At 37.0% G+C, this 24,646-nt stretch overlaps 1 protein-coding gene across 4 annotated transcripts in view; it reads left to right on the top strand.

Annotated features, from left to right (window-relative positions):
* The window catches only part of DMD (dystrophin), a 1,176,878-nt gene that overhangs the window by 718,331 nt on the left and 433,901 nt on the right, over positions 1-24,646 (top strand). For all 4 annotated transcript variants that reach the window (XM_063343608.1, XM_063343591.1, XM_063343600.1 and 1 more), the window contains one exon: positions 19,660-19,835. In XM_063343608.1, coding sequence (XP_063199678.1) covers positions 19,660-19,835 — 176 coding nt within the window. The remainder of the gene's footprint in view (positions 1-19,659; positions 19,836-24,646) is intronic.

Below are 24,646 nucleotides of genomic sequence, written 5' to 3'. Positions count from 1 at the left end.
ATTCTGTCCTCAGTCAATGTATACATTCATCCACTGGAAGAAACAGGTACCTCGCTGGCATTACTTTGTCCCATACAGCAACAAGAATGTTTCTGTGTTTGTGCCATATGGGGACAAAAGCCTGTAAGTACAAAAAGAGTAAAAGCTGTTTGTGTTGCACACCAGAAAGGTACAGGTGATGGTGTCCGTTGGACGGAAAGTGGAAAAGGCTGCAGCAACAAACAAACATGTCACTTAAGAAAGTGAATGACCAAATCAGATCAGTTCAGCCACCAATTGAGTCTTAGATTTCTCACAGGTGCTGAGCTATATTGTAGCAGTAGTTGCTAGTGGCAAATCTTCTCAGGTTCAGATTGCTGCGGGACTGTCTGATCCTGATGTGACTGCCGTTAGACGTTCTGTATTCTTCTCTTGTTCTGTCCACGGAGCCACAGAGGTGTTAGCCAACAGGTCAGTTCAACCAATACTACACAAAGCACTGCAGCCCATCTCAACAATATCTGAAAACAAATCAGCCTTCTATCCAATTCTGTACAGAAGTACACACAGGATATCCACTGCATGTAATGTAAAATTAAATTATTGTTCTCTGACTTCAAGGAGTGTAATGGTTTGGGCTTGGGATACGAAAAAGGCCATCATGCTGTAGAATGAGGAGTGAAGATGAGACTTATGACAGCTGAGATGCAGCAAAATAGCATGACAAGACTGAAGTTCATCTGCAGTATTACAGAATGTGTGTTTATATAAGCATATAAATTATAGAATGGTATATGATTATGTGCACTCTTAAATCTGTATACAAACACATCTATATGCATACATGTGTGAGTTCTTGCAAAGTAGAAAAGATAAAGAAACTGGAATGAGCACTTAAATAGCTTAAAACACTCTGAAAAGGTGTCCATGTACTTTGTGTATGAGGACTGCTTAAAAATCAGCCTGAAGAAGAGGGACTTAGAAACCTGAAGGTTAAGCACATAGACAAGTGTAAATACCCTCAGGTACTTGTAATACGCTAATTTAAAATAATAATGCTTCAACCAGCAAATATTCAATAGCTGATGAGACAGATCACTTCATTGTGAAGTGAACTTAATAAAAATGTTCTTTCAGAAGCTAATTGCTTACTGGTAAATTGCTGTTTAAGTAAGACTTGCTGTTGCAAGAGAATTAATAACAACATGCTACACCAGACCCAGTGTTTTTAAGATTCCCAGTGTACCGTATGTGATAACGTATAATGCAGGTAGAATTCTTCTCCGTAGTGGATGGTGATGTGTAAACTATATTGTCCTTAGAGACTAGTTCGCATGCAGTTGCTGGTATCGCACTGTTCGGCAGCCTGCTGCAGATAAGAATGAATGATGATGCCCTAGATTTTAATGGAAATTTTAGAGCGCGTGCAGCGGTAGGGTGCAGTCTTCAGCAGAGAAAAACGAGCTGACTTGCAGGCATGAGGGGTCATCAAGAAAGATAAAGAAATAGGACGTATACTCCAGGCTAGGCAAGGCTTTTTAAAGGATATTATGGAAATGAGGAAGAACTAATTTAATTTTTATGATGTCACTCCATTTAACTTTAAAATACAAGGTCAAGGTACTGTGTTTTTTGTAATGATTAAAGATTTGGGATGTTCTTTTTGTTGGAACCGTTGAATGTTTATGTGGCAAGGACTGAATGTGACAACGAATTGAATTTGGAAGCCTCCGAATTATGTAGCAGTTCCTCCCAAAACCACATTAGAGACAAAGAAAAATCTAATAATCACTTTCATTTTCATTCTTCAATCAAATTTCCTTAAGAAGCCTCTTCTTAAAGTTAGCTTGATCCCCAAACAGTAATGTATCTCATTTTTATGTAAAGTCTATAAAAATTACATTAATCATGTAGCCAATTTGAAAACAGCTCCCTTTACAATAAAATCTCAGTGCTTCCATTCTTAGTGAAATCTGATTTACCCATTAGATGTGAGACTTTACAACGCATCAGATTTGCGATGCTGTCAGGACTTCTTGAAATTATGATGAATTGGTTGAATTCTTACTCCAAATCCTCATGCAAACACTTTATTTTTAATGAGACAAGATGATGCTGTACCTTTCCTGCATGAGCACATAAAAACTGGGCCGAAAATCTTTCAGTTGGCCTCATCTTAGAAGGCAGGGATGGCATGGATATGGGAAAACATTTCAACTTTTCTTACTTTTTTCCTCCTCTCTAGAGACAGACCTAATTCTTAATGAATCTTAGTGTAAAAATAAATAATAAAAAAAAAGTGCTAGTTATGAATGGTGAGTTCCCTTTCTAAAGAAATATATTCATTCCCTGTTGAGTCTCTCATAGAACCACCTACACAACAAGGATAGTGTGATGGAGGGTGTTTCGGGCAGCTCTGAGTAGTCTACAGTTTGTACCTGAGCCAGTCAGTTTGCAGTTAGGTTGTCCACATCTGCACCGTGCTACGACTGTTGCCGCAGCTGCCTAGAGGGTTGATCTGGAGAGGCTTTAACCGCATTTCAGTTTAATACGGATTGCAGTTACTTAATGCAGCTGAGTCTTCCTGACGAGGTCTAGTGAGTGAAGAGGTGTATTATCTTTTTTTTTTCCCTTTAATCAGCCTGTCTTTTGAAGCAGTCCTACTCCAAACCCTAATAATAATAGTGCTTTCCCAACCCCCTGCTACTCTCTATTGTATGCTAATTTTAACTATGACTGTCACCAGGCTTGTCACCCAGATTTTATGAAAATCCTCTCTAGCTCCTAGGAGCTCCTAAGTCATAGCTGCCACGTTATTTCATTTGTGCCTTTATGTGGAGTGTAATAGTTCAGCAAAGTGGTGCAAAGTAGTGTGTAATATTGGCTGTTCAGTCCATTACAAGTTTTCTCAAGTAGCCCTAGTTTGTGAAGGGATTCTGTTTTCACACACATCTCATTTCTGCCAAAAACAGGGAGTGCAAAGACAAGCAAGATAACTCTAAAGTTGATCAAACATCCAGAAAGTTTTGAAATTTGACAGCAGCTTATTTATTTTGATTTGATTCATCCTTTCTTAATCTTCAACCTCAGCATCAAGGTTGTGATATAGATTTCTTGTATAGTTAAAGTTGGGGGAGGGGGGCAAAAATTGTGTGGACAGGAGAGGGGAATAGAAGACAGGTGGAAGAGGTCTGCTCGTCAGTCAGCATCCCTGTGAGACTGCATATTGGGGTGACACGACGCATACCAAAGCTTAGTCAGTGTTGGAAACGAACTTTGGAAAATAAGTCAGAGGAAATAAAACAAACAAAGGAAAAAAGTCCTAAATTTGCTATTCTGTTTTCTTAAATATACGTAAATAAAAAATTATAAACCTTTTTCTACGTCTTCAGTGAAGAAATAAGCATAGCAGCGACTTGAACCAGGCAATTCTGTTGCCTGTTGTGTTTGTTTTTTTGATTTTGTTTTAAAGGGAGTGCATGTGTTTCTAAATTATCAATGGTAAATTTCTGCAAAATGTAGTTTAAACTTCAAGAACTATATACTATTCTATACAACATATTAACACATTTGGTACAAACTAGCGATGCAAATGAGAAAGCAGCACAAATATACTTACTCTAACCACCTTTCCCAGAGAAGAAAACAGGCATGTGTATGTGTTAACATTATGAGTCATGAGTGTGAAAGACGTTTGCTTTTCATCTGTGTCCCAATTTTTCGTTCCTTGCTATATCTAGAATATTCTCATAGATCAATGGAAAGAGTGGTTTGTCTTTAAAGTCTGGTTTATTTACATGCTATTCTTAGCTCAGCCGAAGCCCTGTCAAAAAGACAGGACTTGGCAAAGGTAAGGAACAAGAAAAGTCCGTGAAAAGGGAATGACTGTACCATAGTGCTTTTATGTCTTGTGAGTATGTTGTTGCTTTCCCTAGCAAGACCCTTCCATGCTGCCTAACAGATAAAATAAAGGTATAGCAATGGAAATGAGGTGTAAGACAGGCTAATATTTAATGACAGGAGAGATAGGGGTATGGTTTTATAATTCTGTGTGTTTTTTCCACTTTCAGCTAAAGTGAAGATAACTTGTCTTCTACTACCAAGTAAGCTCTCACTGATTCAGAATTATTCAAATGATTCAAAACTCAACAGTTATTTAAATAGGAAGAAACAGCTCATCTGTCTTTGTCAGACTTAAAACGCAGAATTGCACTACGTTTACAGTGGTTCAGGGAGTTGGTTGAGTAGAATATTTTTTTTTTATCCCCTCCCTCTCTGGGCCCTCTAAGTGGAGGACTTACAGCTATGCATATTTCTGTGAGTAAAAGTTCCCTTTTTCTCTTACAAATTGTAAGACTGATTTATAATAAGCAATTTCAAACAAGAAAATGGCAACAACACTGTCCTTGGTCTAGGATAGCTTTGAGAAACACTGTTTTATATTTATAATCTGTTTCTTCTCATGCTTTCCTTTAGGGTTCAAAACACTTCACTTGAAACACTTCCTTTTTGTCAGACTCCTGTTTCTAATGGAGATCATGTACACTGAGAAAACCAGTATTTTAAGCACGATCTCTGTCTAAAGGAATTGTGTTGTCTCGTGTCTCTAGAGTATCTTGAAAAGTGTACATTATTTACAAAAGCTGTGTTCTCATTTAAAATCCCATTGCGTTATGCATCTTATCACTGACAACCCTTCTGGGAAGCATCCTCCTGCCATCATTCCTGTGTGGTTATTTACCCCGACAAATAGATATCTTCTTGATTCACCACTAGAAGAATGAATTATGTAATTTCAGTCTTTGCAGATTTTCTATGGACTAAGACATTACTTTTAATACTATCAGGAACTATGAAAGTTTTGTGTTTTTTTTTTTTTTTTTTTTAAAAAAAAGCACAACCAAAGCTAAAAAAACATTCCCCCCCCCCAATTGCTTTCCGTCATCATTTGTCCTTCACGTAATCCTCTTTAGTTCTATACTTTTCAACAAACAGGGAGTCTAGAATAAGGAAAAGTGAGGGTCTCATTCATCTGAAAGTTAAATCATATCTTACCTTTTATTCTGTCTTGCGAGCATCCAGTTTCACATAAAAGAAACTGTGCAGGACCTCAGTGAAGTCAGACTCCTCTCACCTCCATTTGCAGGTAACTGTTTCTTTTCTCACTGTGGCTTTCTTCCTATCTGAGGGTTGACGCTATGTTCAGAAGACATTTTCATGATAAGGAGAGTGGAGCTTGACAATCAGCAGTGTCCTTAATTGGGAAGTAATCAAGACTTAGAGCATATCTATCATGCAAAGTGAAATACCTGAGATTCTTCAAGACTAGCTTTCACAGAAACAGGTATATGCTTAGGATATTCCCACGTGTTATGGCACGTAAAACAACAACAAAGAAAATCTTGGTGTAGGGTTTTGGCAATAACAATAGATTTAGTTTTGCTTCTAATCGTACCCTTTGTTTCCTTTTCTGTCTGGTTGCTGGGAGGATGCATTTTGTTTGATGTCTTAATTTGTAAAAACTCAAGAAATGTTTCGATGGGTTGATATTTATCCTGGTTTCCTATTTGTCTTTATGCAAAGAGATACTACTTGCATCTCTTTCATGTTATTTGCTGTTTTCTGATACAGTGATTAATTAAAAGAAAACACTTTAATTTCACTCAAGGATATGTATATGAGAACCACAGATTTAATAATTATGATGGTTTAAGTATTTTCAGATGGCAGCTTCACAACAAGATTTTATCTTGACACTATAACTCCTGGCAGACACAAAGTAGGAGATTTCTGTACAAAAAAAAAATCCCTTCCTCAGCTCTCCTGGAAGGCGGAGAGTAGATAAGTCACAAAGAGGTGGTGTGAGAACCTTAGGTGAGATGTTTTGCCCACATGCCTCCCAAAAGTATGAGCCTCGTGCATAGATGAGTGCCTTCAGCCTCCCTGAGCACAGAGTGAGAGTCGGAGTTCTGCTGTAAGTGCTCCCCTCCCTTTCTGGTTTTTCTGGCACTGCTGAACTGGGAGGACTTGGAGGGATTTTTCAGCCTATTTTCCTGCATAAATGGAGCTTATGAGATTTCATTGTCTGTCTTCAGTCTATCTATCTTTCATAGCACGGTCTGTAATGATTTTTTTTCATTCACTGTTCAGTTTTAATGAAATTCACTGTTCAGTTCTAATGAAATTGGATGCAGAGGTAGAGATTCCCAAATAATTAAGCTCCTACAAGCCTTAGAATATCAATAGCTGGGTAGGACATGACTCAGTGCTGGCATTGAGAGAGAGACGAGCAGAGGTCAAATGTTAAATGTTTCCTTGAGTAGCAATCCACAAGCAAAGAAGTGAATGAATCTCGGTCTGCAGACTATCATGTACTTATTCTGCCTTGCCTAGTGAGAGGTGGAAGAGCTGGAGCTGTTGCAGTGGGAGGGATGGGAGATGTAGAGCACAAGGAAAACAAAAAAACTGTTAGGTCCATTCTTAGAGAATGATTTGGGTCTTTATTCCCTCCCCCTCCTCGCCTTCCCTGTGGTAGTTTAGTGTAGACGAGATAGTCTGCAGGGCAGGAGGGCAGTTGTATAGGTAGTGCCTTTTATCGAGTGGTTTGGGTTGGAAGGGACCTTAAAGATCACCTAGTTCCAACCCCCTGCCCTGGGCAGGGACACCTCCCACTAGACCAGGCTGCTCAAAGCCCCATCCAGCCTGGCCTTGAACACCTCCAGGGATGATATGAGGTGTCTCATGCAGACACTTGTTCTGTGCGTAGGTCAGTTTCTGGTAAGTCATGGTGTAGGTCTGAGGAGCTGAAGAGGGGGGGGGGGGGGGGGAGTCCTTAATTTGGTATAGCAAAAAGATCTATTCTGTACTCTTCAAATCTTGCATGAGAGTAAAGCACTAACATTTTGAGTATGGGCTGAAGGAGAAATACGTGGCTGTTGGCCTGCATGCACTGTGTTTTTTTAAAGGGAAATATTATGAATTATTGCCAGGTATATGTCTGTGAACTCTTGTTAAGAACTCTCAAACTGAACCCCGTATTTGATTTTCTTTTCTACACCCATAAAAATTGTTCATCGTGGTGGATTCTCCAAGGCATGCATACTCAAACCTGTATCTGTTAGTGATTCTGCACAAAAGCAGAAACAGAGAAGTGGATTTTGTATCTAAACAAATATTTTGCTATTTTATGTTAAGGTTAGAATTTCATGGACAACCTTCTGCAGAAGCTATATAATGTATACTGTGTATTAGGCATGAAGTGTTACAATGGATTGAAGAAAAATGTATTTTTTTAATGATAAAAATGACCATGAGTCAGAATTACGTGCAGTTAGAGGAAAGGCTTGATCACAATTATTCCGGAACCTGCAAATACTTCGTTCTGCCCAAAATATTTCCAGAATGTGCTAAGTACAGTTTGATCTATTCTCATTTTTTAAGGGACAAAATCAGTTTTGAAGACTGCAAAGTACATCTGATTTAAGTTGTTTTTTTCTGTTTCCTAGTGATTTATTAAATTATTAGCAATATTTAGTTTTATCTAACTTCTTACATGGGATTTTAATGATGTATTGACTGTCTTTGAGAGATTATGTAGATCTTTTGCCCTTCAGCTAGAAATCAATATATTAATTTTGAACCAGAAAAAATTCTTCTGCCATTGATAACCATTTTCTCCTGCTGTGACAGGTGCCGCAATATAGAAAAGAACTTTATTGGTTCTATTAAAATTTCCAGTAGATCACTAGAATAGCATTACTTATGGTGGCATTATTGTGTGTTTATTCTTATTGTATTATTTTTGGTATGGATACAAAATAAGCAGACAAAATAATTTGTATATGTGGACTCATTTTTAAACTCATTTTGGGAGAGACTGTTATGTACTAGAAGACAGGACTCCTCTTTTGTAGTAAAGCTTAATTTTCACTTGGATTGCTTTTGAAGGGTTGAACTGAAGGTTTCTACATGTCCTAGTTCCTTGATGGGATATAATGTGCTTTGCCATATGGTTATAAAACATAATACTTTAAACCATCTAAGATCATATTGTCACTAAAAACAATGAATTATTTATTTGAAAAGGAAGTATTTATTTAAAGAAAAATGAAATATGCTGATTGAAAATATGGCCGAGCATAGAAATTCGGTGTGAAATTTCAGTGTAGAAATTTTTGAATAAAGAAAGGAAAATCCACAAGATTCCCTGAATAGAAAGAAAGTTTTGTAAAATATGACAGTTTTCCTGTGTGTAGCACCCTGCACATAAAATTAGAAGATAGTGATCAATATTATCACTGTTACAAACTGTATTCACACTTTATTAAAATAATCTAGTATTAATATAGCGTTGGTTTATTGCTTTCATTCTCAGACGACACTACAGACAGTGATTGGATGTCATAAAAATGAGCTATAAATGGCAACTGGTTTAATTCTGACTCATCTTTTCTGAACCTGGAAAACTACTCATGACTATGCTTAAATATTATAGTTTTAGAAACTTGGAAGTTAGCAGACGTTATACCTTATCCTTAGAAAGTGAGTCGGATTTTTACTTAATTTGGTGTGTGCCTTCCCCATGCAATGTTATGTGACAAAAGTGCACTTTTTTTTTCTCCCGAAAGCCACTTAGTGGGAACCTCATTCAGAGCGTTACTGCATGCCTTCAGCATCCCTGAGCTGGGGAAAACTAACATGCTTAAGGAACAGTTTCACGCTTCTACTTTGTATGTTTGTATGGGTCAAATCTCCAGTAAACCACCATAACCTTACAAAATACTTCAGTAGAGGAAAGAAATAAAAACAAGATTTTTTTTTTTCCATTTGTGCTTGTAACAAGTCTATGAAGTAGTGACACATCTTCAGAAAGAGAAGTAGTGTTTCCTGAATTACTATTCAGGTCAATTTTTTTGCTTCCTGTCTCCTCTTGTTTAGTCTGGTATTCTTCTGCTGTCCAGACATATTTATTTCAGGTTTGATACAACTATTTTGATATTACCTCTGGTTGAAGAGGTGAGAAGGGTCGAACTGAAGTTAATCATTGTCCAGGGGGAATACCAAGCGCCCATAAAATTTATCACAGCTGATTTGATTTTAATGTATTAATGTCTTGTTGACAAAGTGCTTAATGATAGCTTTGTTGCACACACACACACACTCCCAGAATATTTTTTTTTTTATTTATTTCTAAGCCTTCATATTTAAGGCTCAACCTGCTTCTCTTTGCCTAAAAGACCAGGATGTCAATAAGCACTGAAAGCAAGTTTTCCAATAAACATATTGATTTGTATGTTGAAAATGCAGTGCTGTGCTGAGAAAAATGTTAGCATTTAATATGCAATGAACATCAGTTCCTGAAAGTCTTATTATGTTTGTAATATCAACTACTTTGAAGCACGCTGATGAATTTAGCAATCAGAAATGAAATTATGGGAATATGTAAATCGGATATCCCTTGAGTAGCAACGCTGGCATGCTTAGGAAAAAATTTGAATTAATAAAAGATCAGAGCCCAAATGCTATAATTTTGCTCTGAAGAAGGAACAAGATGGGTAGACGGGCTAAGTCTATTAGATATCGAATAACATAGAGTGTAGCAGGGGTAGAGAAAACACCCCAGTGGTGGCTGTAGAGAGTAAAGCCAGTGTCCTTAGATTAATATGACTCAACTGGGACAGAAAGCCTCTCAGACAGCACTAAAAGGCCTAAAGCAGCAGCTCTGAGGAATCCAGAGGTGGTGGAGATACGAAAGGCAAAGGAAGGACCAACAAAATCAAACCAGAGGAAGAACCAAGATGACGAGACAGCTGCTTACAAACCGGTTGGTTTGTCGGTTTTGTCATCTGTCCCTCGCCACTGACATTGTCCCACCGGTTCGTATTGCTCAGAGGCTTGGGGCAAACGCTGCCTTAATGGTGATGGGCGGAGAAGGAGAAGCACAAGCTGGACAATTAATTCTGGCTGCCAAAATTAACTGATAAATGATTTGGTAGGGATTTTTGGGCACGTCTTAAGGTCAAGACAGCTGACCTTGCACAGGGAAATAACTTTGTTGCTATAATCAGACTTTTTCCTCCTGTTTTTGAAAAAGTGAGCATTTCTGCTGGCTTGGCTTATTTTTTCTGTTTTTAACCAAATTGAAATTTCAGGCAATATTTGAGTTTTGCTTACGTTATCTTATTGGACCCCAGGACCTTTGGTTTGTTCAGATATTTTTGTATGCAAGGCCGTGATGCAGGGATGTATAACAGGTAAACTATTACGCGAGGCTGTACATGGTACCTGATGCCATTTTACTTCCTTCCTTTGCACTCGAAGCTGTCTATATGTAAACAGTTGCAAGCGCACACAACTCATATTCTTGCCTATTACCGTAATTCTCCACAACTGGGAAGCCACTTTTACAAGCTGGATATTGCCAGGGATACATTTATTCCTCTATGACCTGCTAAGTTGCAGTCAAGTCAGGGTATGCTGGCCACCAGTCCAAATCTTTTTGCTGTTAATTTTTCTTACAAGCAGGCACAACAGGATTGCCTTAGTTCAGTGTTGGGTTTTTCTGTCTTATCTGGGACGTGACTGATTTTCCATGGTTTCCATAGAATAAAAAAGTATCCAGAAACATTTCTCAATTTCTCATGGCTGTCAAAAAACCTTTTTTTTTTTTTTTTTTTTTTTTTACATTAGTGATGTAGAACGAGTATGCTTGGATTTTCTGATTGAAAAGAATGTATGTGCTATTTTAACTTGCTTTAAAATGAAGTGTGAAAGATGTGGATGAAAACTCAGAAAGTGAGGGCTATATAAATAGCCTCCCAAATGCTTGAAAGGAGCGATATCTGCTGTAGTTTGTGGTAAAGGAAGGCTATAAATGACCAGCACCAGAGAGTCAATATATATGGCTTATTCAATGTTTCCAGTCGGCTACTTTTATGTAATGGGTATTTTTGTCATAGCCAGAGGCACTGACAAATGACAATCTAGTAATTTCAAAAGAAAGAGGTAATACATAACAGCTTAAAATGTCACGATTGAAAGGAAAACAGGATGCTGAAGCACATGTATTTATTCTAGCGCTGCTGAGTTAAGACTAGGGGTGGCACTTTCAAGGCATAGATTCCATAGGACAGCAAATCGAAGCTTTCTAGTTATTGAAGCACAGGAGGTATAAAGGAAATAACTTGGCTTATGCAAGGGTACGAATATTTCTGTAAGAATCAGGAAAAGCTGACGAATTGTAAAAGTGTAATAACTACCTGCTTTTAATTTAAGAAAAATCTACTGTTTTAAACACGGCAGAAAAATGAAGGCCTATGTTCACATTGAGTTGGAATAAGATCACTTATTTAGCTAAAAAACCTGGTCTGATATTAAGATAATTTCATCAGTATTACTGATGTCCTTGAAAACTTAAGAATAGGCTATGCGTGAAGAAAATAGGCCACATTGTTATTTTTAATATACCGGGACCTATTATGTGAGTAGTTTGATTTGTGATAGCTGGGAAGAGATTGAAGATGGAGGACACAATTTTTCTTATCATTGACATTCTTTGCTCAGTTGTAGCTTTGCAGTGCAGGTAAAATATCAAAATGTTGTAAATATCAGAAATTGCAAATTAAAACATGGCATCAAATCAGGCCATAGTCTCGACTTAGTACGGTTATGTGTAGAGGTAAATGGAAGAGTTCTTCCAACAGACTTGCTTGTTTTTACATCTTGGTGCTGCATCAATAAGGAAATTAATATATTTGAGTGGCATACATGTGTACTACAAAATCAGTGAGTAGGTTTTTGGACGCACAGTGCAATTTCATGTATTTAACCTGAAGCATTATAGTTAGTATGCGGTAGCAATGGAGTTTTTTGCTGAAAAAAGAAGTCTCTTCTTTCTCCCTGCAGTATTTCTAAATCAGTTCCAAAATTAAATTGAATTACTATACCAATAAGAAGCAACTGTGTAATTTGAGTTAGAAACACAAAATAGACCTCTGGTTGTGCACTTCACAGTTTAGTACTGAAATGACTTTCACCACAATTTCATGTCACATTAGAAAGCGACGTGAAATGCAAACTTAAAGGAATATGGCCCATTTTAACAATTACATCTCACTGAAAATAATGGGAAAGGGATGAGCTGCTTTTTTTACTAATCCCCTGTTGAATATTTTTATAAAACCAGAAGGAGTTAGTTTGATTGCACAGTGTCAGCCTTTGAAGACAATATTGTTTATTTAAATAATTTCTAATAAAATGACTAAATTGTCACGGTCAGGTCTCATCTGGAACAATAATATACCTTTTTTCAATGATTTTAGGGCCCAGAGAATGCTCTAACTTTTTGTCCAGGCAGAGTTACTCAGATGCTGCTTTCAGGAAGTTTTCAAGAGCCAATATAATGTAATTCTAAACTCTTAAACTGGATTATTCTGAGGAGCAAGGAAATTGAGATAAAGTTGATTAATGTCTTCAAAATAGGTTCATTGTAGTAGGTATATGTGAGGGAAAATTTCGGTCTGCAAGCCTTGACTTCCTCTTTTCCTTTCTTACCTCTGTGGATTTAAAGGTATGAGAAATTTCCATTAGAGGAAGAGACAAATTGAGGTTAACTTATTTTTATTACAGAGAACAGGGAACCAGACAAAACTTTTGCCTGATCTTCTCGTAAACCAGACCGTCACCTTGGTGAAATTCATAGTTACGAGTCCTTCTGGGTGATATCTGCTCTCAAGAGCTAATTATGGAGGGAAATTCAGTAAGTGTTACTAAGAAGAACTTGGAGAGGCATTTGGAGTTATGGTTGATAGAAGCACAGGCAGCAGCGACAAGAACCTGGAATTGCTGTAGCAAGCTGAAGTGTGAATTTACTAGGCTATTAAAGTATAGTAGACTGCTGCTTTTTGAAGGACAGCAGGCTAGACTGAAGAATTCGTATAGGTAAAATACAGGAATTTCAGCCTTTATGCCTTGTTTTGTGAGGAAAGAATTTGTCATCGTTTCTGGAAGGAAAAGGTGCAGTCAAGGGATAAAGTCTGGAAGATATTCAAACGTTTAAACAAATCTGGAACTCTTTCTGATTAGAAGCTTTTAGCAGAATATGAGAAGTTGTATATCTCCATTTAATTTTTTAAAATGTACAATTGTGGAGTTGCATTGTAGTCACATTTCTTTGTGTGCAGTAGCGGTCATGGACAGTCAGCAATGCATCTGGGGCAACACTGGACCTTGTGTTTTTCTAATTAAACAGCATCAAAATATAGAAAAAATAAATAATATACGAATCAGGATGGAATAGTGTTTTCCTAAGGCTCTCCAACCAAGCAGTTTGCATACTAAATAAAGAAAATGTTGATATTCTTTATAAGCTATTTATATAAACTGTTGCTTACACCACAAATAATTCTATTAACAATTTTAGTCAAATAAAGTGAGGATGAAATCTCCTTGTTATTTTACAGTATTTATTGTTTACTCAGAAAACAGGTCTGCAGCAATTCTCTTTTCCTTTGGTTTCTCATGTACAGTTGATGTACAAACCCAGTACCACTGACAAAACGCACCCAGTTCTGCTTTATAGGTAGAATCTGCCCAGAGCCTACTGTCAGCTCTTTCAAATGCTGCTCTTTTCAGACTTGATAATAATATTCAAACCATAATACTTCCTATAATTTATGCAAAGAAGAAAACACTTTGCTTTAAATTATTGTCAGCTCCTTAGCAAACATTGCCTTCAATTTTTTACTGTTTTTCCGCCTCTTTCATCTCCATCAGCTGCCCTGAGATTCTATAATTCATAATAATAACACAGTAACAAACATAACACATACATAATAATGAAAATTGCATAGCTGCTTACAACAAAACAGCTAGGAAACAACGTATACTTGTCGTTGATTGTTTTAATCCTAACAAAGTGCCAGTAACGCGTCTCCAGATTAAATCAATGTGATTTAACTGCCTGGAAAATTAATTTCTTCCTTATTTCTAATAGAATCTTGAACGGAGGTACATACTCTTAATGGATAAATTCATTCTGGTAACCAAATGCTAGCAAATTGTTTTGGGGATAGTGTTCCACCAAATGTTTTCACAGTTCTCTGATTTATATTGGTGCATTTGGGTAGACACTCTTATGTCAGCCTTATGCTTTTATACAATTTAAGGCAGAAGAGAGATTTATGCAAATGGCTGAAGAATAGCACATTAATGTCAAATTCAAGACTACAGATTTCTAGGAGCCGTGCATAGCACCTTTACAAGCTTTTAGGATTTGTAGCTTGCCCTAAATTAACGGAAGGCAGCACGGTATTTTTTTCTTAATACCTTTTGTGCCAGCTAGTGCCTCTGACAGAAATTAGGAGCTTGTTTGTGTTATTTCTTCATGTTGCTACAGGGCTTTTCCATAACAATAAATTATTGTTGAGCACGTTTGTCTACTACAATGAAAAGAGGAAAGTGCTGGTAAGATCGCTCATAGAATAGTTTCTGATTAAGTTTAACAGTACAATGCTTTTTCATTCAATGACAAGAGGAAATGAGACTGCAGAAAGAGTTGCATGATATATGTACAAGTTAACTAAGAAATAACAAATAAAGTCAAAGAAATTATGCCATTCTGGTACCCACTTAGGTAAGTGGGTAAGGACTCTGACAAATGTTTAATTTACATAATACAGGAAAAGCAATCAAACTGCTTTACTTCAAATCATTGTCCACTCAAATAATTTTCCTTTTTACTGTTTTAATTAGTATCAGGAATCTTTCTGAACCAATAATTTATCTTTTAGTCACATTGCTTGGTCAGCTGTCATGAGCTGTCATGAGCATTGTAAAAGGCATGAGGGGGGAAAAATGGGCAACTAGGGATGTGACGGTGTATTGTATTTTGTTTGAAACTGGGTGATAAATTATTAAATCAACTATATAAGTTACTTCACTCTTCTACAAACAGTTTAATTGTCATTTCTCAAGAAAAAATAATGCAAAGCGTAACAAATTCATCGTGATCTTGATGATGGTAGACTAAGCAAATACGTAGTATATCTCTGAGCTGTTAATAACTGTCCATTAAAAAAAAAACAACTAACAAACCAAAACAACAAAAAAAACACCACAAAAAAAACTCCTGATGATTGAGATTAAAAAAATTCTATAAAACTGAAGCACCACAACAACTAATATTGATGCAGAAACGTGATACAACTGAAATAATGTTCTACATACACTTGGGGAGGGGTCTGAAGTAATGCTGGAAACATCATGTCAAGAAATTCTTTTGGGAATTTCTCTTTCCACTTTTTTTACTTATTTCCTTTTTTATGTTTGATTCAAAAAAAAAATATCATAAAGCAGCTGCTCTTGTGTTGTCACTAAGCAGTTGCTTCTGGGACCAGAAAGTACAAGTGGGAACAAAAATGAAAACCAATAGCGATTACGAGCAGAATCCCCTGCAATTGCAGAAACAGCCCTATTCACTTTGGTGAGGGTTTTCCCCTGTGTTTACCCCATATTTCTTTTTTTACTTCTATTCCACTTTTCTGAAAGTGTGCATAATTTTTCATTTAGGTTAATCTTGGAAAATAAAAAGAAATTAATTGAAGCAAAGAAGGATCATATGAATGTCTGGGCAGTTTTAAGTTATCACACTAAATTAGTTGAGGTCATTATCAAAGTGTAAAATCATCTGTATTAGAGGTAGAAGTCCTTTAATATACTTTTTTTGCAATTTTTAGTCAGAGAGAATATTTAAACCTTATTTTAATGATATGTCATTCCCTGCTTACTTATGCTTGGGAATCACAAGAAGGAAAAATTGAAGTGATGGGTATTTTATATTTTCATCTGCTTTTCATAGTAGCTAAAAAGGCAACACGTTGAAAACACGAAGTACATAGGAGTATCTGCAGTCCACTCAAAAATGTGATTAGCTCTGTGTGTATGAATATGATGAGGTCTTGTCTTTTCTGAGTTGTTTTATTTTTAATATTGTATAAACATCTCATTTTTAATTAAGTTTGTTTGCTCACTGTGTCCATAAAGTGATTAGAAACTGTGTAATTGCAAGTATAAGTACCTCAGATGGCCGCCTGAGTAAGCCGGGAATCCAAAGGGCAACCTGCCCTTTTGCTTTGCCATTTCTTTACGAAGGGGTGAAATGTCAAGTGAAACAAGAAGAAGCAGATTCAATGTCAATATTCCTTCTGTACCACCGTAAACTGGTTGGCCAAGGGAAGAAGCCTCTTGCAGGCTCCCAGCACCTTGTTCTCATGCAGGTGTGTGGCAAGGATAGAGAGAGAATAGGGAACTATAGCTGTTGACAAGTTTTAAATACCGAATGTAAGTTGCAAAATGCATCTTTGTGGTTCATAGCTCTGGAATGAGCGTGTGAAAACATGACTTTCAGCAAAATAGTTAAAACCACTTTTGTCCATTTTATACAAAAATACTCTTTTACAAAACTAAACGTCTTCATGGGTTGCTGTGATTTGTGCAGTACCCATTATCAGGAAGAATCTGCTTTTACTTAGGCCGCGGAATCTAGACAAACTTCATCGGCACACGCGTTTCAGTTTAGTCATGTGAAGAGTGTCAAATGCTTAGAGCGCTTGTAAAAAAAAAAACCAAAAACCAACCAACCAAACCAAACCAAACCAAACCTCAAATTGGGTTCTTTATGGTGATCTGAAATCCAGATGGCCAGAAGACTTCTGTCATGTTTTGGTGGAAGTTCACACTTCTCCTTCCTACGCATCCTGCACAAGGTTCCCATTTCGGTATTAGGGATCGTAAGTTCAAAGACTGTCTCCACCACTGAGCTAGCTATTTTCTTTTTATACGTTGTAAGTAAAGCCTATTGCATAATATGCCACCAAATAAATGAGAAAATTCCCTTGGTTAATTTTGTGCCAGTTTAAATAAGTGTGGAAGTCATGTAATAGTTGCTATATTACTTTTTTGTGTGTCTGCTGGGGGAGGGAGAAAAACTAATCTAAGATGCTGTGAACGCAGGAAAAGGGCTCAGTAAGAGTATTTAAAGAGGCTTTTAATTCACATTTTAATTTATAATAGTATATTGACTGGTGATTATTTCTGTCATTTAGAAAAGCTGGTGCCAAGATAACCTCCAATTTCTACAAATTTTAATTCTAAAAACTTTGGAGTTCAGGAAGTAGAATTTCTCTTTGTTCTCCTTGCTTTGATCTCCTATTCCAGATGAACAGTCCTGCTGCATATAAATAGAAGTTTTCTGAGTTTTTTTTTTTTTTTTTTCTGTAAGTTGTATGGATCTTAAGTTCATACAGGTGCATGCAATAGTACAATTGTTTCAGGCACTTCGCTGGAAATAAGCCACTTATTGTGATATATTTTTCCTCAGACTATACATCTTGTTGTTATGATTTATCTGTGTAATGCTCTCTACTGCATAATGCAAAGGCTCTAGCACTAAAATCCATGTGAAATACGGTGAATGTATACAAAAACTAGATATTCATTTCAAGATGGGCATTACCGAGGTGTGTACTGGAAAGTCTGATGACTTTTCAGCTTCACAATAATAGAGACTATTTGCATTTAGGCGAGCTACCTGACCGTAACTGCTATTTATTCCTAATAGTGAATCATATACCTGAAAATAACAGCCAAAAGTTGGACCACGTATTATTGTATTAATGTGCATCACGGAAAGATAAGAAAACCTGATACCTCAAAGTAAGAGGCTTTTATGGGTCTTTTCTGGGCCGTGGCAGATCTGTTGGTTTCTGCTACAATGCTTAAAATCTTACATGTTCCACAGGCAAAGCAAAGTGTGCTGGGACGCTTTGGGCCAGCGGGGTGCTTGATGAGACGTGACTGGACTATTGTAGCTATTGTAGGATCCAGCAGAAAAAGTTTTCTTATCCTATTAAAACATAAAAAAAGAGCGTGCAGATTACTACAACATTATGCTCATCACAGCTGCTCTTGTATTCTGAAACTATGGGACATGAAAATAGTTTGGAAAAAAACAAAACAAAACAGAATAATAGTTTTTACGGAGAGGTACCAAAGACAGGAGTAATCTTTTATAACAACAAAAGAAACTGCAAGAAAACCAAACAGAAACTATAGTAAGAATAGGCTCGGTGTCGACAGCGCTAACTTCTGCCTCAGCTACAACTCCTGTCCAGGGCTGTGGGTAAATGCTGCAGCGGCTAGCTGCATTTGACCCCTGTGCCTCAGGTTGTCCTGGTGTTGGTGTTCAGGTTGTCCTGGTGTTGGTGTTCAGGTTGTCCTGGTGTTGGTGTTCAAGCTGTGTAAAATTTGTGCAAAAGCTGGGACAGGGAATGCAACAGGCTTTCTGCAGTGCAATTAATTTAGTAACTGGCAACGGAGGTGCGCTCATGTTAAAACACGTTAACTTGAAGTGTGCTTCAGTTTGTGAACTTGCAATCATAATCTCATGCCTGAAGATCTAATGGACAAGATATATGAAAAAATGCATGAGTAGTATTTATGTTAGTTTCTTACATTCCTGAAAGCTGTATCCTACCCATTTTAACCAGTTCATGGACAAATTTAATTTCATGATTATATACAGTTTTACTAATGTGCTCTGTAATTTACAATAGGTTTAGAAAGACAAAACAAGCATATAATGTTGTTCCAGAGTACGATATGCTAAAATATTTGATTTCTTACGGAAAAGGTAGATTCAGCATTTTACTTGAAAGCTCTTACATGTAGATAGGATTCAGACACACTCCCTGAGACTGTGAAACCTATGATAAGTTTGAATTGTGGAAGTTATTTTGGTTTCTGCTCACTTTAGCAGTAAACTGTTGAAAATTATTTTACACTTCCCTGCTTGTACATTTTGAGCAATTCAAGGGAAAAATTACTCATGCTCTACTGATGATTAAAAATATGAAAAGATTTATTTCTGTATTTATAAATATGAACTTTCTTAAACAGGCATACAGTGTTAAAATCTATAAGCTACAGATTCAGAACTGTGGTGTTTTTAAACTTGAGGTAAGGTAGCACAGGTATGATAGTTTTTTAATGATACAAGGTGTAGAAAATGTACCCTAATGCATTTAATAAAACTGGGAAAATGGTCCATCTTGATTATCTTTTGGTAATTTTGCATTTTGTTGTTTAAGTAAAAACAATGTAGGTAATACTTTTCCTTAGAAGTGTAGCTTGGCACAAGGGAATGGATTATCAGGCTTCTCGCAACTGGAAGCAAATGGGTTCTTTAATGGAACCAAGAGAAGTACTTCAAAGAGTCTCTGCTTTCTTGCTTATTGGTGTTGATAGCTCATAGGAACTCCCAACACCGTGTACTTTAAATTTTGCAACGCTTCATCGGCTCTTAAGCATGGTGTATACCTTTGGGGGTATAGAAGTAAATTTGGTCACAATTTTTTCTTATTAATTGATCTGCAGAATATTACTGTAACGATCTCTAGCAGACAAGAATACAGGGGGGGAAAAAAGCTGTAGAGATGCACTGAAAGGTACTTGTTATAAAAACATGAGATATGTCTTTCTGTCTGCTCGCCTTTGGATCTTTCATTTGGAATTCAGAGGAGAGTAAAAACTTTCACCTCTTTCCATCTGGCCAGTATGTGATGAATCATTTTGTTTCATGCTTGACATTTTTATGAATACGTGTATGTGGTGCGTATTTTGCAGGAGCTTCAGGATGGCATTGGGCGACAGCAAACTGTTGTCAAAACATTGAACGTAACTGGTGAAGAGATTATTGAGCAGTCGTCAACAGCAGATGCTAAGGTGCTGAAGGAACAACTGGAAAGTTTGAATACTCGGTGGCAGGAGATCTGCACACAGCTGGTAGAGAAAAAAAAGAGGTAGGTTAAAAGTGATGAAAAATATTGTGAAATTATTTTTGGTTATTTTAGATTTGCTTCTCTCCTAAATGTTCAAAGGAGCTCTCAGCTTCTCGAGTTTTCGTATTCGTAATTAATTACCAGAGATTAAATGTCACATCTACTATCATTTGTTTCATACTTCTTTTCTACCTATTCCTGTCAGTGACCACCACTCCCTTCCATGCTCCACATTTTTATAATTCCCACTCCTATGGCTTAAAAGATTAGAGCTTATGGAATTTACAGTTGATTTATCATCTTTCTATTTGGTAGCTTGTCATTAAAATATATCTCTGTTGTACTAATAATACCTTAGCTAATTGATACAGTTAATCCTAATCTAATTCACTTCTCATCACTAATGCCATTAACACCTGCATTTCATAGGTTGGATAAAAAGAATGGATTGGTTAATTTAATGTTATTTATAATCACTTTCAGATCAGTTTTTCTGATGCAGTCACAGGAAGCTAGAGCGTTTGAGTTACAGATAATACAAAAATGATTTGAATCCTTTAAAATGAGAATTTCTAGTTGAAAAAAAATATTGTTGCATAACTTCTTAACCTAGATGCTAGGCCTAAACTGAGATGACATTCTGCTTTAACATACAGTCACTGGCAAAGCTTTCTTCATGCATGTTTTTAAAAAACCCGGACTATTTCTTGTAGAGGTACATTAACGAGCACTAGAGACTTGCTAGGAGAACTAGTAGTGTGCGAAAGTTTTGTTACTTCTCATGTCATGTGCCATTTTTTTGGTTTAGAGCCATGGGGGGAGAAAGGCTGTGAAAATGTTTGATGGAGTGGTAAGGAAGTGTCGTGAAAGCTTTTTGCTCAGTTTAATCACGGTTAAGGTTTCACATGGAACATGTTAAAAGGAGACGCAAGAAGTAAGCTACAGCTGTCAGAAGCTTCTGCGGTGCTCTAGATGTTTCTTTCTGCTGTATTTCCAGGTGTTGATGGTAACGCTCACTACTTGTTACACAAGGGAGTCCTTGGCCTTTATTTATCACACTAAAAGCTGTTCTTTTGTACAATGGAAACCCATCTGTGTTTCCAAGCCGTAACTTGTTATGTAAGTGCTAACACTTACAAAACAATAACACATCATTTTAATAGCCCTGTGAGCTGCTGCGGCAACACAGAAGAGATTGGTGGTTATGCTTTGTCTTAGAATATAAAGTATGTTCCAGTTCTGGTAAAGATTGGTATTGTACTTTCCTTCATTTATCAATAGAAACTTGTATCTGAATGCTGTTTTGGCTCAAGGCAGTGTTAGCAGTATACGGAATTTCTTGGCACATTCTGTATTTTTAAGGAAGCCTAGGATCTGCTAAATGGGAATAATACAGCAACGTTCCCTAGATGAAGGATCTTAAGTAAATGCTTGCACATGCATTCCTCCTTTTGGTCTGTTTGGTTTGTTGATCATTTGGTTTGTCTTCCTCTGGGATGACAGCTTGTGTAATTTTGAGGACACGGATTGCAGAGGCCTCAGTTAGTGAGCTCTGTGTGAATAAATGCGTTGTTCTAGAAGGAATACAGATAGTGTTGTGTTAAACTGATATAAATGCTTGTGATGTACTGTAGTGAGACCTGCGTGGATCGGGACGGAGGAGTTTGCACCAGTCTTCCTGACTGCATCAGAGCTAAGGAACGCTTTTTGCTCCCAGATCTTGGAAACAGATCCTACCCCTAGTCTAGCTGCTGCCTTCCAGTACACGCTTTTTCTTCTTTCCTCCATCTTCTCACTATCACAGATGGCATTTTCAAAGGAAAGAAACCTAGAAGATAAGAATATGTGGTGTATTCTAGCTAGGTCTCAATTGTTGATGACCCTAGGCATGAGAAGACCATAGATTTATCTGCTGCACAGTCTTCATGTAGCCTTGGTGCCATGGAATTTTCATCTGTTTTATGCTTTGGCAACTCCTAGTATTTTTATTAGTTGTCCTAATTTGGTCTGGGGTACAATCAGGTTCTCTCTTTTTAGGACTTGAAACCCATGTCATACAAAGTGCGCTAATTTTTCATTAAAAGCAAAGCATGGGGCAAACAAGAAAAGTTGAAGGAAGTGAACTCTAATTGCAGTCCAAAAGAGCTAATATTGTCATGATTTTTCCATTGCATGTACTATGACAAATTTACTTAACTGTCTCGGTTAAAATAAATTACAATCGATCTGGTGAATTAAAAGATTTTGACTACTCTTTTTCAGTATAGCTTTAATAGACAGTTTACAAACAAACTCCTAAGCCATTTTGGATCACTGAAGTTTTAACACTCCTTTAATATTTCTCTATCTTTCCTAACCATTAAAATGTTCACAGTTAAAGGAATTTTATGATTATGAATGGGATTCCAAGATATTTGTTTAAGTCAATTTTGAGTATGAGAAAATGGAACCACATTTTAAAACCATAATGGAAGAAGGTAATGCTGAAGGGAGAGCAGGCTGGGTAGAATACATTTTCATTTAATAATTAAAAAAAAATAAAATGGATATTAACATTTAGAGTCTTCTAAAAATCAGAAAAGAAAACTGATTCTAAATTTTTTAACAAACTTATTTATTCTTTGTAGTCAATACATTGTGCTCTGCTTTGAGTAGTGATTAATTGAAATTTTGTTTTCTATTAAATTTTTTGGCTTAGCAGATTTCAAGATAAAGGAAGTGGGAAGAAATTAGCAATTGAATGGATTCCAGAAATGAAATCTGACAGTGATTTCAAATTCAAGTGTCATGTTGCTAAGCATTATTTAAATGGGAAGGAAATTTTATATACTATAAATTCTATTTTGCTATTGCTTACCAAGATGGAAGAAATTGATTTTGATAATCCTGCACAGTTTACAGATGAGACATAGATGCTCCATTTTGGACGTATTTCTAAAGCCAAACTGAAACATACTCATCAGTTAGCGGGGGTGGGGAAGAAAGATTACAGAAGTAACAGAAACCAACATAGATGTTTTTGTAAGGTGCACGAATGTGAAAATTTAGTTGGAAACAGGAGGTGTATGGTGACATTTCCAAGGATGCCCATGACATTAAGCTCTCTTAGGTAGTCAAATGCTGAGCTGATAGAGGGGAAACTCCAAAACTGAGTGGATGGGCAACAAGTGGCAGACGATCTCCATCACAGACAAATGTGAGGTAATGAATATTTCAGAGAAACAGTCTATACCATGCTTTCATGATGCTGAGCTTGCAAATGGCAGTTAGAACTCAAGAAAGTGATCCTGACATTATGACTGACAGTGTTTGCAGGCTCAGTGTGGAGAGGCAGCCAAAAAAGCCATAACATTTTAGGCAGCGTCAGTAAGGGTATTGAGAACAAAACAAAAAAATGTTGTTTTTGTGACGTTGAACGTTGTGGCATGCTCATGCTGAGTACTCTGTGCAGGTCTGCTTTCTGCCTGGCAAAGAGTATGATGGATTTACAGAAAGCATAGATGGAGAAAGGCAACTAAAATGAGCCGGAGTTTGGAGCGGCTGCATTGTGAGGAGAGACTAGAAAGCTGGGGATCTTCAATCTGGAGAGAAGTCTCAGGAGGGATATGACTGAGGTTTACAAAATCAAAGTGGTGGGCAAACCAAGTGTGCAATGACGTGTTATTCACCTAATTCCTCAGTACCAGAAGTAAATGGTACTTGATGAAACTGTAAGAGGTAGTAAAATAATTTAAAAATTACTTTTTTTACATTATGGTTTCTGAATTCTGGATTCCTCTGCCCAGAGAGGTGGTGGAGTCTCCGTCTCTGGAGACATTCAAAACCTGCCTGGACATGCTCCTGTGCAACCTGCTCTAGGTGACCCTGCTCTGGCAGGGGGGTGGGACTAGATGATCTCCAGAGGTCCCTTCCAACCCCCACCGTTCTGTGATTCTGTGAATGCCTGAGGTTTGCTGGTCACAGGAGGTTGTGGAGGAAAATATTATGACTCAGCCCTATAAAATCCTTGATGTCATGACAGTGGATTCTGGGGGAGTATCAGGTGAGCAGACTAAAGACAGTGGCCAGTCTTCTGTGCTACCCTTAATGACTATCTCCTGTTAGCAATGCAGGTGGGAATCTGTTGGGATAACTTTTCTGACACACTCGGGCATATTTCATGTTCTGATACACTGATTATATTTCCAGGGCTGGAGGTGGCGGGGGGAAGGAGATTCTACAGAATTACTTTGGCAGTTTTCCTGAGCATGTACTGTTAAATGGTCTACTATTTAGTCTGTATGAGAACATAATTTTAACACCACATTGATAAAGAACACTGTAAATTCAAAATATTTCCTGTAGCCATCATGAACCCTGCAGTTGTTTGACTTGAAAATGGAAGATTGATACGTGATAGAATTGTCAGAGTTTCAACATGTTAATCCAGTTTTCATAAATAATTTGGGATAAATATTAAACTACCTGCATAATAAGAACTGTAAACCAGATCAAATCCATGATATTCTATAAATAACAGAAACTGACCATAGGTTGACTAGACACTAATATTAATCTTAGTGGTAGTCTGGCAGATTTAATGAATGAGAATTATTTGGGCCATAAAAGGACAACTTAATTAAAAACAGACAACAAAACAAACTAAATCTAAAAAAAATTGAGGAGTCTGTACTGTCCTTCAGTAAAAAGAAACTGGGTTTTTTTTAAGTTTTAAAAGGTCAAATGCTGATCCCAGGCAAAGCACAGACTTAAAATTGGCTTTGAATCTCCTTTCTTAGGTACTGAAGATCAAGAGGTTATGCTTGAGTTATGTTTGTGTAGGATATAATCTT

Source organism: Chroicocephalus ridibundus, chromosome 1, assembly GCF_963924245.1.
Source record: "Chroicocephalus ridibundus chromosome 1, bChrRid1.1, whole genome shotgun sequence".
Classification (NCBI taxonomy): Eukaryota; Metazoa; Chordata; class Aves; order Charadriiformes; family Laridae; genus Chroicocephalus; species Chroicocephalus ridibundus.
The sequence above is the reverse complement of the archived record's forward strand: the minus strand, read 5'-3'. Positions and strand labels throughout refer to the sequence as shown.